At 36.5% G+C, this 16,920-nt stretch overlaps 1 protein-coding gene across 1 annotated transcript in view; it reads right to left on the bottom strand.

Moving 5' to 3' along the window:
- BANK1 (B cell scaffold protein with ankyrin repeats 1) overlaps positions 1 to 16,920 on the bottom strand; it is a 321,562-nt gene that overhangs the window by 184,670 nt on the left and 119,972 nt on the right. The window contains exon 7 of the mRNA XM_090266342.1: positions 4,073 to 4,269. Within this exon, the coding sequence (XP_090122468.1) occupies positions 4,073 to 4,269 (197 nt within the window). The remainder of the gene's footprint in view (positions 1 to 4,072; positions 4,270 to 16,920) is intronic.

Here is a 16,920-nt window from a genome sequence, read left to right as displayed (position 1 = left end):
AAGTAAACATCTGTTGGTTCTGCAACCCCATAGGGGTCCTACAAAGAAGTACATATTTTCCTGTCTACTTATACATTGACATAATCATTTTTAAGTGTTCTGAACTGATAGAGATGTATGGGAATATCACATATTATTTTTGCTTAAAACACATTCTAATTTTTGCTGCATGCTTTATCTTAACTCAGAAAGTATTTCTTAATCTATGGCTAAATTCCAGTTTATTTTCATATTTCAGGTATTTTTGATTCAAAAGTAAGTTTTTAAAGGACTGAATTAATTTTTAATATTGCTCTGTTATGGGGAATAGTCTGGGTTTACCTCAAGAATTCTGCTAAGGAAATTGCAGTTCACACCCAACTGTGGATTCAAATACCAACACTTCTTCTGTTTGTCTTGCGACCCTTCATATTAATTCTCCCCGGAGACATTATTAGACACTGAAAATTGAAAGACCTTATAGATTATAGAAATATATGGTATTATTATCTTTAGAAATACTAAAAAACATGAAAAGTGTGCATGTTAATTGGATCACTTTATTAAAACAGAAAAATTATTCATTCATAATGAAGAGGCTCTGTTCATAGATTGTATACAAATTATTAGCCTCTCAAAGGAAAAACATCATGAAGAAATCTAAGAAATGTGATTTGAGGCTGCTTCTTCTCTTCCTCCTTCACATAGCAAATGCTAAGATATAGATCGCACTTATTTGTTTATGAATACATGCTAATGGCTCTCTTTTTTTTTCTGTATTTCTACAGATAATGAGTCTTTTTCCTTCTACTCACTTTATTAAGTAATGACCGAATTTACTGTATTATAATTCCCTTTGAGAACCTAAAATGTATAATGTTTCACTGATAGGGGATTAAGTAAGAATTGAATAAATTAGTAAATCAGCTGGGGGTAAAATATGTTTGAGTTTAAAATTATAAATTTCTTTAGTACAGAAGTAAGGTCCATGGTGGATTATAAACCTCAAACATAAAAGAATATTTATTCCTTTCAATAATTCTGAAACAATAGTTCATGGAAAATTTGAATGTATATGTGACAATCCTAGATTTATCATGTGAGATTGTAACATTAAAGCTACATAAATATTATCAAAAAAACAATAAAATATTTTAACAGCATAATGAGATTGCATATATTTTTCTTTATAAGGTTTAGATATGCTCTTAAAAAGACATAGCTTCCATGATTTAGAATATAAAATTTCAACATGTGATTATCAAGCATAATTTCACTAAGAAGGTTTGACTTTTGGATTTATATTAAATAAAATTGATAGTTAGAAAAATCATCATCAGAAGAAATCAATAAGAAACACATTTTTCCTTGTATGTTATAACCTAATATGGTCTCATTTTCTTAACCCACATTTGGCAAAAGCCTTTGGTAGCTTGCAAAATTATCATACTCCAAATTATCCATAACCATAAAATGCCCTTATAAATCTGCTGTCCCTTTCAACAGCTATATTCACTTCCTTGCTGACAGCAGGACATTTGCAAAATAATTGATCTATCCTACCTATAATTGCAATGTCTACTATAGACATTCTGTAATAAACAAATGTACCAGCTCACTAAGTGATGGAATCAATAAAATCATTTAACAAATTTCAAAGAATAATAATCAAGCATAACTTGGCAACATTTAATGCAGCCACTATAAAAGAGTGAGTAGTCATCTAAAGACAATGAAAGCAATCAAATTATACTAGTGCTATTACTGCAGGAGCAGAAGTATAAATACTTAGAGGATGTGAGAGAAAGAAAAGAGTATTTCCCATCTCCATCAAATCCTTCACTTGTGCTTACTATTGTATCTATTGTCATTATTATACAGTATTATGTTATTACTGGAGCATCTATAGTTTGTATGGGGCTCTAGCTATTAAAAGCTGAGTCCTTTCTGGAGAACCAGAAGTGGAAGCTTCACTCTTTGAAAATCAGAGTTTATCTTAAGAGAGTAACTCCGGGTACTGAAGATTTCTAGGGGAAACTTTAACTGAAATTCACCAGTGGTTAAAAATTTGAGAAAAGCATTGTGGAGATCTGAGAGTAACTGAATTAGCAGTATCATGGGCAAAAATATGCAAGGCTGAAACAAATCACTGACTTACCTGAGAGATGCCACGTTTCCATGTTGCACTGGTCAATGACAACACACACTGGCTAATTACTAAAATGAATGTACTCATCAAATATGTAAGAATTACCACTTAAATTCTTTTCAGGAATAAAAATAATGCTTATTCCATACTTGAAGGACATAGAATAAAATCTAATAGTTCATTAATTTTATTATAAAACTTCATGATCTGTATTTACTTTAAATATAGGAAAAATATATCCTATTACAAATCCAGATAGTGAATGAGATACATGCTCTTCTGATAACTATTTTGCTATTTCTTAAAAGTGAAGGAAAAAATTTACATTAGTTGTCATTTTGTTCTCTGAAAATCATGAATACCAATGATTTTTAGAAGGCCAATATTACACTGACTTCATCTAATAGTCAGAATAAATGCTAAAATGACCAGAAGCTATGTATAGCTTTCAATATTTTATATTATATGTTCATGGGCAGCCCATGATTTTATAGGAACCCAAATTTTGACAAATTCACCGAGAGAACAATTGTCTTCTTATATTTTCCCAAAAGCCATCAAAATTATAATTCACTTTCATGAGCAAAATGCGCATATTTTTGTTACAAACAGAAAATTATTGCTAAAATTGATTATGAAAACATAAAGTATGTTTTATGTGCTAAGGCAGTATCCACTCCTTGAGAATCTTCCCTTGGTTGCATTCTTACAGAACAAATATTCTTCGAAGAGTGTTCTGGAATTTGGGACTTCAACCTACATAATAAGGAACTGGGACTTAACAAAGAAAGGAAAGGAATCCAAGATGAGAAACAAATTTAAGCAATATGAATTAATTTTCTATGGGGAAGATTTTTGAATGAGTATTAAAATGTATTCCTTTAACCTAGTAAATATTGATCTTGTTTTATGTGCCTAATAATGCTTTTTTTTTAATTTACCACCTTTATTTTATAATATAATTTCTTTGTCCTTATTTAGTTGACACAGAGAAGGAAAACTCTGACTCCAAAAAACCTCCGCTGCCTTGCGGCATACCTCTTCAGGGGAAAGGCTAAGGGAGTAAACCCCGACAGAAAATCCGGAGCCGGAGTCCCTAAGGCGGTTTGACGTTGTAGTCAACACCGGCAACTCCTGCGGCGCACCTGAACCCAAGCTGTATTGACTCCGTCTTTCCCTTGGACCCTTCAGCTGCGAAGAGAGGGGGGGTCTGCTGCATGGGCAACAGCAGACCCTCCATATCACCCTGCCCAGGCTCTGTAGCTTCAGCTTCACTGGAGAGAACACTCCAGCGTCATCGCAAGATGCCGATTCAGCACGGGAGGAGACAGATACCGTGTCACTCCCGAGTCGGACTGCACAGCCATTTTCCGCGGTGCAGATAGACTCTTAAGAAGCTACACCATCGTCTCTCGAGACGGATGGCTGCCGAACGAACGAATTTAGTTGACACAATTTGGAGGAATAAATACTCCCTTCTCTTTTTATTATATATGTATTAGTAGAGGTAAGAAGAACAGAGTATAAGAGATTAGGCCAAGGTTATAGAAAGTGGAAAGATAAAGATGAAGGGAGAGATAAAGTGAGTGTTTATATAAATCCTTCTGTACCTAATAATGTCTTATTTAAACTTCTGAACAAAAGAATAAAGATAATAGTCTTTTATTTTCTTCTCACTATCTCCTCTCCAATATCAAACAGGCTATATAGACCAAAAAGACCAGATAAGTTTCAAAAAGGCTATTTCAAGGTGGGAGTGTAGAATCAGACCTGATTTATGGCAATACTAAAATAAGCTGACTAATCTTGCAAATGCTTTTAAGACAATGAATGACTCAAACTGACTCTACAAACTAGCTGGACAGTAGCATCATTTTTAAAAGAGCAGCGAGCGCTCATTTTGTAAAAAGAGTGTTAGAGATAAAATAACGGGGAAACACTTACTGAGAAGTCTTCAAAGATTTTCTTGAGTTCTTTGTGACCATACTTTTCAGCAATATGTGCTGGATGTGAACCCTCCAAATTTTTCATCTGAGATGCCCAAGTTGCTCCTGAACATTGAAGCAAATGAATAGCCAAATTCTTTAAGCCAAATTTTGCTGCACAGTGGAGAAGAGTTGGAAGTTGTTTCAAATTAGTATCTGTAAGCATAAAAATTAATAGAACTTAATATGTTTTTATCATATCTGCAATACCCTAAGAAAAAGTCAAATGCAAATTGCTCCTAAAAGTAATTCCCACATAGCAAAGCAGACTTTTAATGTGACTTTACATATAAGAAATCATCAGTGGTTTTAGCAACGTAGGATCTCCCCTTTCTATTTCTCATCTTAAAATATATAAATATATATAAACTAATATTCTCACTACCATTAATGTCTAACTCTTACTTATGGGCAGGTTTAATTTAGAAAGGAATATCAATCTCTTAAATGTAACAAAACAAAACTGAATATTATATTGTAAAGACTTTTGTTTTTTATATTTTAATACTTATTGTATTTTTTTACATTACCTTTTAGACCCCTTATACCTCCTTCCCCTAGCAATCAGCATACTGTTGTCCATGTCCATGAGTCCTTTTTCCATTTTGCTCCATCCCTCCAACCCCTAATCTACCCATCTACTAGCTGTCATCCTGCTCTCCATCTATGAGTCTGTCCCCATTTTCCTTGTTAGTTCAGTTTGTTCATTATATTTCACATGTAAGTGGAATCATATGGTATTTGTCTTTCTCTGACTGGCTTATTTCACTTAGCATAATGTTCTCCAGGTTCATCCATACTGTTGCAAAAGGTAAAATTTTCTTTTTTATGGCTGAGTAGTAATCCATTGTGTAAATGTCCCATTGTTGTTTTATCCACTCATCTATTAATGGGCACTTGGGTCTGTTTCCATATCTTGGCAATTATAAAGAACACTGCAATAAACATAGGGGTGCTTATGTACTTTCAAATTAGTGTTCTGGGTTCCTTTGGATATATTCCCAGAACTGAGATTGCTGGGTCAAAAGGCAGTTCCATTTTTAATTTTTTGAGATGATTCCATACTGCTTTCCACAGTGGTTGCACCAGTCTGCATTCCCACCAACAGTGCACTAGGGTTCCATTTTCTCCACATCCTCATCAGCACATGTTATTTGTTGACCTATTGATGATAATCATTCTGACAGATATGAAATGGTATCTCATTGTGGTTTTAATTTGCATTTCTCTGATAATTAGTGACATTGAGCATCTTTTCATGTCTATTGGCCATCTGTATGTCCTTTATGGAGAAACATCTGTTCAGGTCCTTTGCACATTTTTTTAAATTGGGTTGATTGTTTTTTTTTTAAGTATATTTTATTGATTATATTGTTACAATAGTTCCAATTTTTTCCCCTTTGCTCCCCTCTGCCCAGCACCCCCCTTCCCCAACAATCCCCTCTCCAAGTCCATGCCCATGGGTTGTACATACAAGCTCTCCTGCCTCACCCTTTCATATATTCTTCTTCTTCTTTTTTAAAAATAATTAATTAATTAGTTAAATATTTTAACAATAAAAAATAACAATCCCTCCCTCTCAGACTTAAGACCCTTTACAATCTTATAAAGGACAATGGACGAAGGTCTCGAGCTCCTCTAGCTGCTTCAAGCTGGACATGGTCGTCGTCTTACCTAAGCGTGGGTCAAGAAATCCCTAATAAGAGTGGGGGTGTGGAGGGGAGGGTGGCCTTCCCACAAGGGGAAGGATCATGCAGACTCCAGGTTGGTTGGTGGAAAAAAATAAAAATATAAAGAATAGAAATGCAAGTTCAGTGAATATTAGAAGGACAAGGATTTTCCTTCACACTGTATATTTTTCTCCCTATCTGATCCCTCCAGAATTTGGCATTCTAAAGAAGTAAGTAATGACCTAACTTTCTTTGCATAAAACTAATAAGACCAGTTGTTAATAGAGGTTTTTTTTTTTTTTCTTTTTTAACTAAGACTTTGAATGGAATGTCATGCCTAAAGGAGACATTCTTGGGCTTTGGTTGTTACCAAAAAGCCCTGAGCAACTGGGACTGACTTTCAAAGGTAATAAAAGTCCACGTGATAAAAGGCCTGGTACCTTGGATGGATGAGCGGTCCATAGCAATCTTTCCAGGGAAGGAATGAAGGCTGTTTTCCTGAAAGATGGCTAGAAGGGACCTTAAGGCACAATGGAAAACCAGGAGGACCTGGAAAAGACAGGTGTTTACAGGCAAGGCTGAATGCCAGGTATGTGGATCTGCTTCTGTGCCTTGAAGGGGAGACTGAAGGTCACCCTAAATGTTCCTTGCGTAAGTTCCAGCAAAGCAGAACTAAAGATCATAAGTGATCATTTGCTGCTCTTGTTGTGTTTATGCAAATGAACAGGATAAATTAAAAATGGACTTAAAGCAGTCCCTTTAATGACAAGGAGGGTAATCTTAGGGAGAAAAATCACGATTCAAAGATCACAATGCCCAGTGGTAGACTATAAAGGGTTGATTGTTTTTTTTGAGTTGAGTTTTGTAAGTACTTTGTACATTTTGGATATTAACCCCTTATCAGTAAATATATTCTCCCATTCAGCGAGTTGTCTTTTATTTTGTTGATTACTTCATTTGCTGTGAAAAAATTTTTAGTTTTATATTTTCCCATTTGTTTATTTTTTTCTTTGATTTCCCTTGCCTGGGAGATATATCTGGTAAAAAATTGTTATGAGCAATGTTAAGGTTTTGCTGCCTATGTTTTCTTCTAGGATTTTTATGGTTTCAGGTCTAACATTTAAGTCTTTGATTCATTTTGAGTTTATTCTTACACGTGGTTTAAGGAGGTCTAGTTTAATTTTTCTGCTTGATTCTGTCCAATTACCTACCAGCATTTATTGAATAAACTATCTTTAGCCCAGTGTATGTGCTTGCTTCCCCTGTCGAATATTAATTGAATATAAAGGTATAGGTTTATTTCTAGGCTCTCTATTTTGTTCCATTGATCTATGTGTCTGTTTTTATGTCAGTAACATGCTGCTTTGATTACTATGGACTTATAGTACAGTTTGATATAAATCCCACTTGATCATGGAGTATGATCTTTTTGGTGTGTATTGCTATATTCAGTTTGCTAATATTTTGTTGAGGCTTTAACATTTATGTTTATCAGAAATATTGGCCTATAATTTTCTTTCTTTGTAGTTAGTCTTTATATGGTTTTGGAATTAAGATAAAGCTGGCCTCATAACATGAGTTTGGAAGATTTCCCTCCTCTTAAATTTTATAAAATAGTTTGAGAAGCAGATGTGTTAGTTCTCAAAATGCTTGGTAAAATTTCCCTGTGTAGCCATCTGGGCCAGGTTTTTTATTTGTTGGGAGTTTTTTGACTACTGCTTCAATTTCACTAGGTGTAATCTGTATTCAGATTCTCTGATTCTTCCTGATTTCATTTTGGAAGACTGTATGTTTCTAGGAATTTATTCATTACATCCAGGTTGTCCATTTTGTTGGTATATTTTTGTTCATAATATTTTCCTAAAGTCCTGTGTATTTCTTTGGTGTCAATTGTTATTCCTCTTCTTTCATTTCCGATTTTATTTATTTGGGTCCTCTCTCTATTTTTCTTGATGAGTCTGGTTAAAAGTTTGTCAATCTTGTTTATCTTTCCAAAGAACCACCTCTTGGATTCATTTATCTTTTATATTGTTTTTAGACTCTATTGCATTTATTTCTGCTCTGATCTTTATTACTTCCTTCCTTCTACTAACCCTGGGTTTTGTTTGTTGTTCTTTTCTGATTTCCTTTAGGTGTAAAGGTAGATTGTTTATTTGAGCTTTTTCTTTTTCTTTTTCTTTTTTCTTTTTTTGGAGATAGGCCTGTAATGCTATGAATTTCCCCCTTAGGATTGCTTTCCCAGCATCCCACAGAGTTTGGATTGTTGTATACTCATTTTCATTTGCTTTAAAGTGCCTTTTGATTTCTCCTTGATCTTGTTATTGACCCATTCATTATTTAATAACATGCTATTTAGCTTCCATGTCTTTGCTAGTTTTTAGTGTTCTTCTTGTGATTGATTTTTAGTTTCATAGCATTGTCATCAGAGAAGATGCTCGATATTATTTCAATCTTCTTAAATTTATTGAGACTTGTTTTGTGTCTTAACATGTGACCTATCATAGAAAACATTCTGTGTGCACTTGAAAAGTATGTATAATCTCTTGTTTTGGGGTAAAATGTTCCAAATATCAATTAAACCCATTTGATCTAGTGTGTCATTTAAGGCTCATTGTTGGTTTTCTGCTTGGAAGGTCTATCCATTGAAGTCGTCGTCGGCAGCCGTCCGTCTCGAGAGACGATGGTGTAGCTTCTTAAGAGTCTATCTGCACCGCCGAGAATGGCTGTGCAGTCCGACTCGGGAGTGACACGGTATCTGTCTCCTCCCGTGTTGAATCGACCTCTTACGATGACGCTGGAGTGTCCTCTCCAGTGAAGCTGAAGCTACAGAGCCTGGGCAGGGTGATATGGAGGGTCTGCTGTTGCCCATGCAGCAGACCCCCCCTCTCTTCGCAGCTGAAGGGTCCAAGGGAAAGACGGAGTCAATACAGCTTGGCTTCAGGTGCGCCGCAGGAGTTGCCGGTGTTGACTACAACGTCAAACCGCCTTAGGGACTCCGGCTCCGGATTTTCTGTCGGGGTTTACTCCCTTAGCCTTTCCCCTGAAGAGGTATGCCGCAAGGCAGCGGAGGTTTTTTGGAGTCAGAGTTTTCCTTCTCTGATGTGCCCTGACTGGAAGATCGAACCAGCGACACTTAGCTCGCAGGCCGACGCTCAATCCACTGAGCCAAAACAGCCAGGACTAAAAATGGACATTAAGGAAGAGATAATTAATCATGGTCTATGAAAAATTAGTATTTTGCAATCTGTACATAAAACAATTTTCCTTTCCCAGGGTAAAAGGACCGTGTATATTTATTTCTATTCTCCACAACAATGAATGTTTGTATAGTAACAATAACACAAGCTACCTCGCAAACTAAACAGCTACTTGATAATCACATCCTTCTTCCTTTTTCCTTTCAAAACTTTTTTTCACCATTCCAGAAATACACTGTACCTGAATGTACAGTGCAGATGACAGCAATGGATATACGGTGCTCTGGCTTCTAAATCCCAACACCTGTGAACTGATGGATAATTATTCAAAAATGAAGCCACGTGAGAGTTAATTAGTAAGCTTTCCACAAGCTTTGTTAGTTCTTTCCGGCTCCTTCACTTCCGTTTCCCTGACAGCACAGAAGGGAGTTAGAGGATACAGACAGGAGGTAAGGACATAATCCGTAAACAGGGACTAAGATTACTTGTGATAAATAACTTGTGACAAACATAATTCAATTCAGAAATCGAATTCTTTTTCTCCTTAGTATTATTTTAGAAATACTTCGCATTTATAAGTTTCTGAATTCTTTAATGATAAAAACATTAATACCATCCTGTTACAGGGTGATGGTTGCACATGTACTTCTGATAAGGTAATGGACATCCCTTAAAATCTAAATCGAAGCCATTGAAGTCAGTGGCTTGTTAAAATCCATGACTATGACTGTATTTCTGCTGATCTCTTCTTTTATGTCCATTGAGCTTCACTTTACATATTTAGGTGATCCTATGTTGGGTATATAAATGATACTAGGGTTATGTCCTCTTGTTGGATTGTTCCCTTTATCATTATATAGTGTTCTTTGTCTCTTACTATAGCCTTGGTTTTGAAGTCTATTTTGTTGGATATAAATACTGATACCCCAGTTTTTATTTTTCTTTTCTATTCACATGGAATATATTTTTCCATCTTTTTACTTTTAGTCTGTGTATATCTTTCGGTCTGAGATGGGTCTCTTGGAGGCAGCTATATATGGGTCTTGTTTTCTTATCCATTCAGCTACACTATGTCTGTTATGGGAGCATTTAAGCAATTTACATTTAAGATGATTATGGATAGATATATATGTAGTGCCATTTGATTGTTAGACTGTGTTCCACTGTTTTTGTTATTTCTCTTTTTCTTCTTCTTCTTCTTAATGCAAGCCCTTTAACACTTGTTGTAGTACTGGTTTAATGTTAACAAATTATTTTTTTCTTGTCTGGGAGGCTCCTTATTTCTTCTTTTATTTTAAATGATAGCCTTGCTGGGCAAAGTAGCCTTGGTTGTAACTCTTGCTTTTCATCACCTTGAATAATTCATGCCTCTCCCTTTTGGCCTGAAATGTTTGTTTGTTGTTGTTTTGTTTTTTTTAATATGCTTTATTGTTTATGCTATTACAGTTGTCCCAATTTCTTTTCCCTTTGTTCCCCTCCACCTAGTGACCCCCTCCCTCCAGATGCCCTCCCCTTAGTCTATGCCCATTGCTTGTGCATATAGTTCTTCTCAACAGCTTCCTGTCTACTCCACTCCCTCCTACCATGCTTCTTAATTCATGTACCATCTCCCTCCCTTTCTCCCCTTCCCCCTCCCCACTGACCTCCTCCCAAAATGTTCCCCATACCTATAATTCTTTTCCCACTCTCGTTGCCTACTTAGTCTGCCTTTGTTTCAATTCCCTAGCTTCTGTTGTTGATTATTGTGATACAGTTTTCATTTTAATGTTCATTGTTTTGATCCTCCTTCTCTTAAACAAGTCTCTTTAACATTTCATATAACAGTGGTTTAAATCTGATGAACTCCTTCAGTTTTACTTTGTCCTGGAAGCATTTTCTCTTCCCTTCTATTCTGAATGACAGCTTCGCTGGATAGAGTAATCATGGTTGTAGGTTTTTGCTTTTCATTACTTTGAATATTTCTTGCCAGTCCCTTCTTGCCTGAAGAGTTTCTTTTGAAAAATCAGCTGATAGTCTTATCGGGACCCCTTTGTATGTAATTCTCTTCTTCTCTCTTGCTGCTTTTAAGATTCTCTTTTTAATCCTTAATTTTTGACATTTTGATTCTAATGTGTCTTGGTGTGGTTCTCCCTGGGTCCAGTTTTTTTGGAACTCTCTGTGCTTCCTGGACCTGTAAGACTATTTCCTTCCCCAAGTTAGAAAAGTTGTGCTTCATTATTTTTTCACATAATTTTTCATTTCTAGTTCTTCTTCACCTTCTGGCAGCCCTATGATTCAGATGTTGACCCGTTATAGCGGTCTGATAAGTTTCTGAGCATCTCCTCATTTTCCTCAGTTTTCAATACCTCTTTCTGCACTGGTCGACTGTTTATTCCTTCCCTATATTCCGATTTGTTAATTTGATCATTGGTTTTCTTGTCCTTGCAACTAGTTTCATATGTGTTTTTGTTCATTTCAGCAGAACTAGGCTTCATTCCTTCCCCATCTTGCTTAAGGTCTGCCTTTAGCTCTGTAAGCATTTTTATAAGCGAAGCTCTGAACTGAGCCTCAGAAAGATTTCCTATCTGCTGCTTCGTTAGATTAGATATTTGCTGTCTGGTCAGCTGTGCCACCGGGATCTCTATCATGATCTGTGCTATCCTGACAGTTTTGTGTTTACCTTTGCTTCCAGGGCAGGGCTGTCACACTTCCTATGCTATAGGGGGCTGAGCCCCATGCACTTGTCACAACAGGGCAACCTGTCCCACCATGCTGTGGCATTTTCTGTGGGGTGGGGGTCCAAGATGGATTCCTGCCATTCACTCTCCATTGAGAGACTGGGAGGCTCCTCCTCCATCCCCAACCCCTCCGGGCCTCACAGTCCAAGGCAATGAAGGTCTGCCTTCCCCAGCTTTGGAATCGCAAGCTGACAGGTCTGGTCTGTAGCCAAGGGTGCTCCCCAGGCGCTACTTGCCTACCTGTAAATATGAGTGTCTGTGCTCACTGCTGTCCTCCCTCCATCGCTGCTGCTACCGTGGACAACACACCCTGAACTATCCTCCCCAGCTTCACCCTTCCTACCTGTCCAGATGAGCACCACTTCTTTATAACTTCATACATTGGACTTCCATTTATTTTCTGGAACTTCTGGTTATTTCTGGTTTTGTGGTAGTTGTATTTCTTCTTAGTTGTGGAGGGAGATCGAGCATGTCAATCTAGGCCTGCATCTTGTCCAGAAGTCTCCTGTGTTTGTTTGCTTCTGTGTCACAGGGAGAGCTGTCACTCCTACTACATTGTAAGGGGAGGAGCCTGTTTCATCACCTTGTGGTGCTGTATGCGGAGGAGGGGTCTGAGAAGGAACAATGCCACCTACCCAGCACTCGCCCCTTTTCTCGACACCTCTCCCACTTCCACACTGGACTGGCGCCCCTCCAGCTGCTGCCCTGGCTGTCTGCGAATGTTCTAGGTCACTGGGGACCCTTTAAACAAGCAGACTCTGCTGAGAGACCAGCAGTTTCTGCCTCTGTCCCAACCCCCACTGGTTTGCACAGTCAAAAGCAATGAGGCTTGATTTTCCCTGGTGCTGGGACAGTGAGCTGTGCATTCTGGTGAGGAGCTGGGAATGCTCCCCAGGTGTCCCTCTGGACTTTTTAAAATATGTAACTGCATTTTCCACTGGCCTATTGCTGTTGCCATTGCTGCCACCACCACACTGCATCCTCTCTGCCCCGGCTCTGCCCTGCCTACCTCTCTGGATGAGTATTTCTTCTTTATATCTTTGTTTGCTGGACTTCCAAGCACTTTGATTTTCTGGAACTTCTGGTTGTTTCTAGTTTTGAGGTAACAGTATTCCTTCTTTGTTGTGGAGGGAGACACAGCATGTTTGTCTATGCCTCCATCTTGGCCGGAAGTCTAGGATTATCTGAAATGTTTCTGTTGAGGAATCCGATGACAGTCTAATTGGTGCTCCCTTGTATGCCACTAACCACTTTTCTCTCAAGTCATGGAGGATTCTGTCTTTGTCTTTAACCATTGTCATTTTAATTATGATGTGTCTTGGTATAGGCCTCTTTGGTTCCAACTTGTTTGGGACTCTCCGAGATTCCTGGACTCGTGTGTCTTTCCTTCACCAGATTAAGGAAATTTTTGGTTATTATTTCTTCAAATAGGTTCTCACTCCCCTGCCTACCCTCTTCTCCTTCTGGGGTTCCCAGGATCCAGATGTTGCTATGCTTCATGTCGTCTAAAATGTTTAAGCTCTCCTAATTTTTTTAAAATTCTTTTTTTCTTTTTGTTGCTCTGCCTGGGTGTTTTTTTCTACCGCATCTTCCAAATCACTGATGTATTCCTCTGCTTCATCTAACCTACTGTTTCTTCTATCCAGAGTACTATTTATTTCAGATATTACCTTCTTTAATTTTGACTGGCCTTTTTTATGGTTTCTATGTCTTCTTTCATGCTTTTCAGTATCCCCATTATTATTACTCTAAACTCTCTAACTGATAAATTGCTTGCCTCCATTTCATCTAGTTCTTCTTCTGGAGAATTCTCTTATTTTTTCATTTGTGGTCTGTTTCTTTGTCTTCCCATTTTGGTTGCTTCTTTGTATTTTTTACCTTAGTTGTTAAACTAATCAGTTTTTAAACTGATAGATTTGTATTTAGCAACCCAACTTAAGATCTACAAGATAGGGTAGAGTAATTCCTGCTGGCAGGGCTATTGCTTTCCCTCAGGCTGATGCCACTTGGAGTGGAAGGCTCTCCCTGAAAAAGTGGGCTCCTGCAGTATAGGGGATGATTCAGCATAGGGATCCTGGTGGCCCAGCCAGCCCTCTTGCCTCTCCTTTGCACTCCCTATCAGCTTTATGGCTTCTCTCTAGCTATTATTCAATTGGTTATTCTGGATGCTTTCTCCACAATTTAGTTATAATTCCAGATTGGTTCTGGGAGGAGGTTAGTGTAGCTTCCACTTACTCCTCCACCATTTTGGATGTCCTCTGTAATAACTCCTTTTGAATGTACTTTGACATTAGCCAAACACTAAATAACAAAACTAAGTAAGTTCATCTATAAAACTTTCTTTTTTCTACCGCTATGCCTTGTTTGCTTCCATATGAAGTTGAAATAAATATGAAATTACTGGAGGGGTTATATGTGATTTTTATGTGAATTTTTTTCCCTAAAGGAACTGCATCTGAAAATATAAGTAAGCACTTCTATTGGGTGGCCAAAATGTCCATTTAGTTTTTTTCACCAATACCTTTATTGATTTGAATATTTTGAGTATGTCAGCTGTCTCTTGCTTGGTATAACATTGGTTATTCTCAATTAATATCTCAGTTTGATTTCAATCAAATTCAACTGGTCTGTCCTACCATGGATCATCGGCCAGCAAGAAATCTCCATCGCAAAACTTTGCAAAGTACTTTTGACAGGTTGGATCAGTGACAGCACCTTTTCTGTACACTGCACAGTTGTGTTTTTACCTTTCTTGAAATAATAAAGCATAATATGCCAAAAATGTTGTGTATTTTCTTCCATCTTCAACAGTAAAATGGCTACACAAATATTCACCAATTTTGATGTTTTATTTTTAATGCACACTGATGTAACAGCTGTCACAATCCAATCTAACAAAATTGCTTCAAATGAAGTTAAAGACACCTAGACACTGCTAGAGCCATCTTATGTAAAAAAAATGCATGAACTTTTTGGCCAACTCAATATAAACATCTCCAGTTTGGAAATTTCCATTAGGATTTTATGGGTTTCATATCAATGTTTTGAAGTTTTAATTTCTTAATTTCTTGTTAGTTATCAATTAGAAGACATATTAATTATGCATAACTATAAAGTGATAAGTGTAAACTGCTGTCCCAATGACAAAACACACAAACACACACTGATAAGTAATGGTTTGTTATTATTCTGCATTTTCACACCTCGGTGGAAAAAATGTGTTATAGAAATTACACAGCAGCTTCCTTTCACAGCTGCAACATTACCAGAAGCAAGCAAAGGGGAGACTGACAGCAACAGAAGAAAAGGCCTCAAAGCAAAAGTCAATTCTCTTCCAGCAAAAGGCTAATGCAATGAAAATAGCCACCTCATATTTTAAAAATCTGAATCTGGCCTCCTTTATGTTTTTGCTATTTTGCAGACAAGAGAAAAAGGAAAAGAAAAGGATATTAAACCTTGAGTTTTTAATTCACTTGGGTGTTTCAGGGCTGAAGAAATTTAGTTTGTTGGTACATATGTTTTACCAGAAAACAAAGCAAAAACAAAAACCTTCCAGAAACATTAAGAAGTTTTTGTAAGAAAATATTTTACCCTTCAAAATCTGTTGGAACTGAATGGCTGCATGAAACTTACGGCCATATTTTAATAATAAACACATTGATCCTGTCTTATATGATGTGCAGTGGGTCAAATATTATCAAACATTTTATGAAGATAAGCTGATGAAAGCTAAAACAGTCTAAAGTCGATACCAATTTTCAATATAAAAACAAAGTATTTTCTTTAAAAGGTCTTAAGATATAATTTTATATTTATTTTCAGTAAAGTATTATAAAATATAATTGTCTAATATAATTAAAACATGCCAATGTTAGTATGAAAATATATTTTCAGCATAATATCAGATTTTTACACATTCTTGGTCATCTCTTTGCCACACCATGCAATATACAAAAACAAACAAACAAACAAAAATGAAAAAACACCTGCCAATCAATGTTTTATGCATTATTACTGAACATTGCTATTCCAATGAATTTTAAAATTACTCTCAATGCAGCTTAAAATATATCATTTTTATGAAGTGTTTAATCATTATAAGAATAGTTTCACCTTTTAACCTTACCCACCTCGACCTGTCAGTATATTCATCAAGATTAAGGTAATAAAATATTAAAAACCGCAACAAACTTCATTAAGAATCTCTCTACTTTTGTGCATCAAAAAGAGTAGCAAGGACTGTGACAAGTGGTCTTTTTTTTTTTAAGGAAATATTTCTTAACAATCTTTATATTCTGAACAATGTTTTCTGACACATAAAAGGAAGTTCTGCTGATTTAAGATTATACTCTGATACTATAAGGAACCATGGGTTTGAAGTCTGGCTTCTATATTTTTAGTGATAGCTTAAAATCCATTAATCTACTAGAATGCTTTGGGAGGTTATAGACATAAATGAAGTTTGAGGGACATCTTTCTAATTTCCCACCTAGGAATAGAATTGAGTCCCTAGATGATCTTGTAGGCACTGCTTGCATGCCTCTAATGACAGTGTTCTTTACTTCCTAAGGCAGGCTGTTTCTTGGTTACATAATCATTACTTCTGTTGAGGTGAAATGTATTTCCTCTAAATTCCCATATCTTTATATCATTTGGGCAATATAGAATGATAGTTCCAAAGCATGTGCTTAGAATCAATAGGCTCTTCCATTTATTCACTATGTGAATGTCAGTAAGCTACTAGTTATCTGAGCCCAGCCTTCTCATCGAATTTTGACGGCTATTGAGGTAATTAAATTACATATAAAAATTGTCCAACAAGGTGTCTGAAACATAACATTCAATAAATATTAGTTTCCTTCCTTTTCTCTCTCTGCATCAAGTAGTTTAAAATATCCTTGTCCTAAATCATCTTGCCCCAAATGTGTGATTGCTAATTCTTTTCATTGCTCTAAAATACTTACCATCCTGAGACTGGTCCCATAATAATGGGACTACTATAAAATGAACCAGTTTCAACCCTTCCCAAATGATCATTTACAGCAATCCTTTTCATTGTCCTGAATGGGGTTATTTTGCCTGCTTATTTTTATTAGGTAAGAAATACTCAGCCTGCTAATGTACATGGTCAAGAACTAGAAAAATTTCTAGTTTAATGGGTTTTAAATTAAAATATGATAGAGTTAACCTTTAAAAGAATTTGAAATGATTCACAAGTGCTAT

The sequence above is a fragment of the Furipterus horrens genome, unplaced genomic scaffold (genome assembly GCF_987537825.1).
Source record: "Furipterus horrens unplaced genomic scaffold, mFurHor1.1.pri manual_scaffold_2, whole genome shotgun sequence".
Lineage (NCBI taxonomy): Eukaryota > Metazoa > Chordata > Mammalia > Chiroptera > Furipteridae > Furipterus > Furipterus horrens.
Note: the sequence above shows the minus strand (reverse complement) of the source record. Positions and strands in the feature narration are given on the sequence as shown.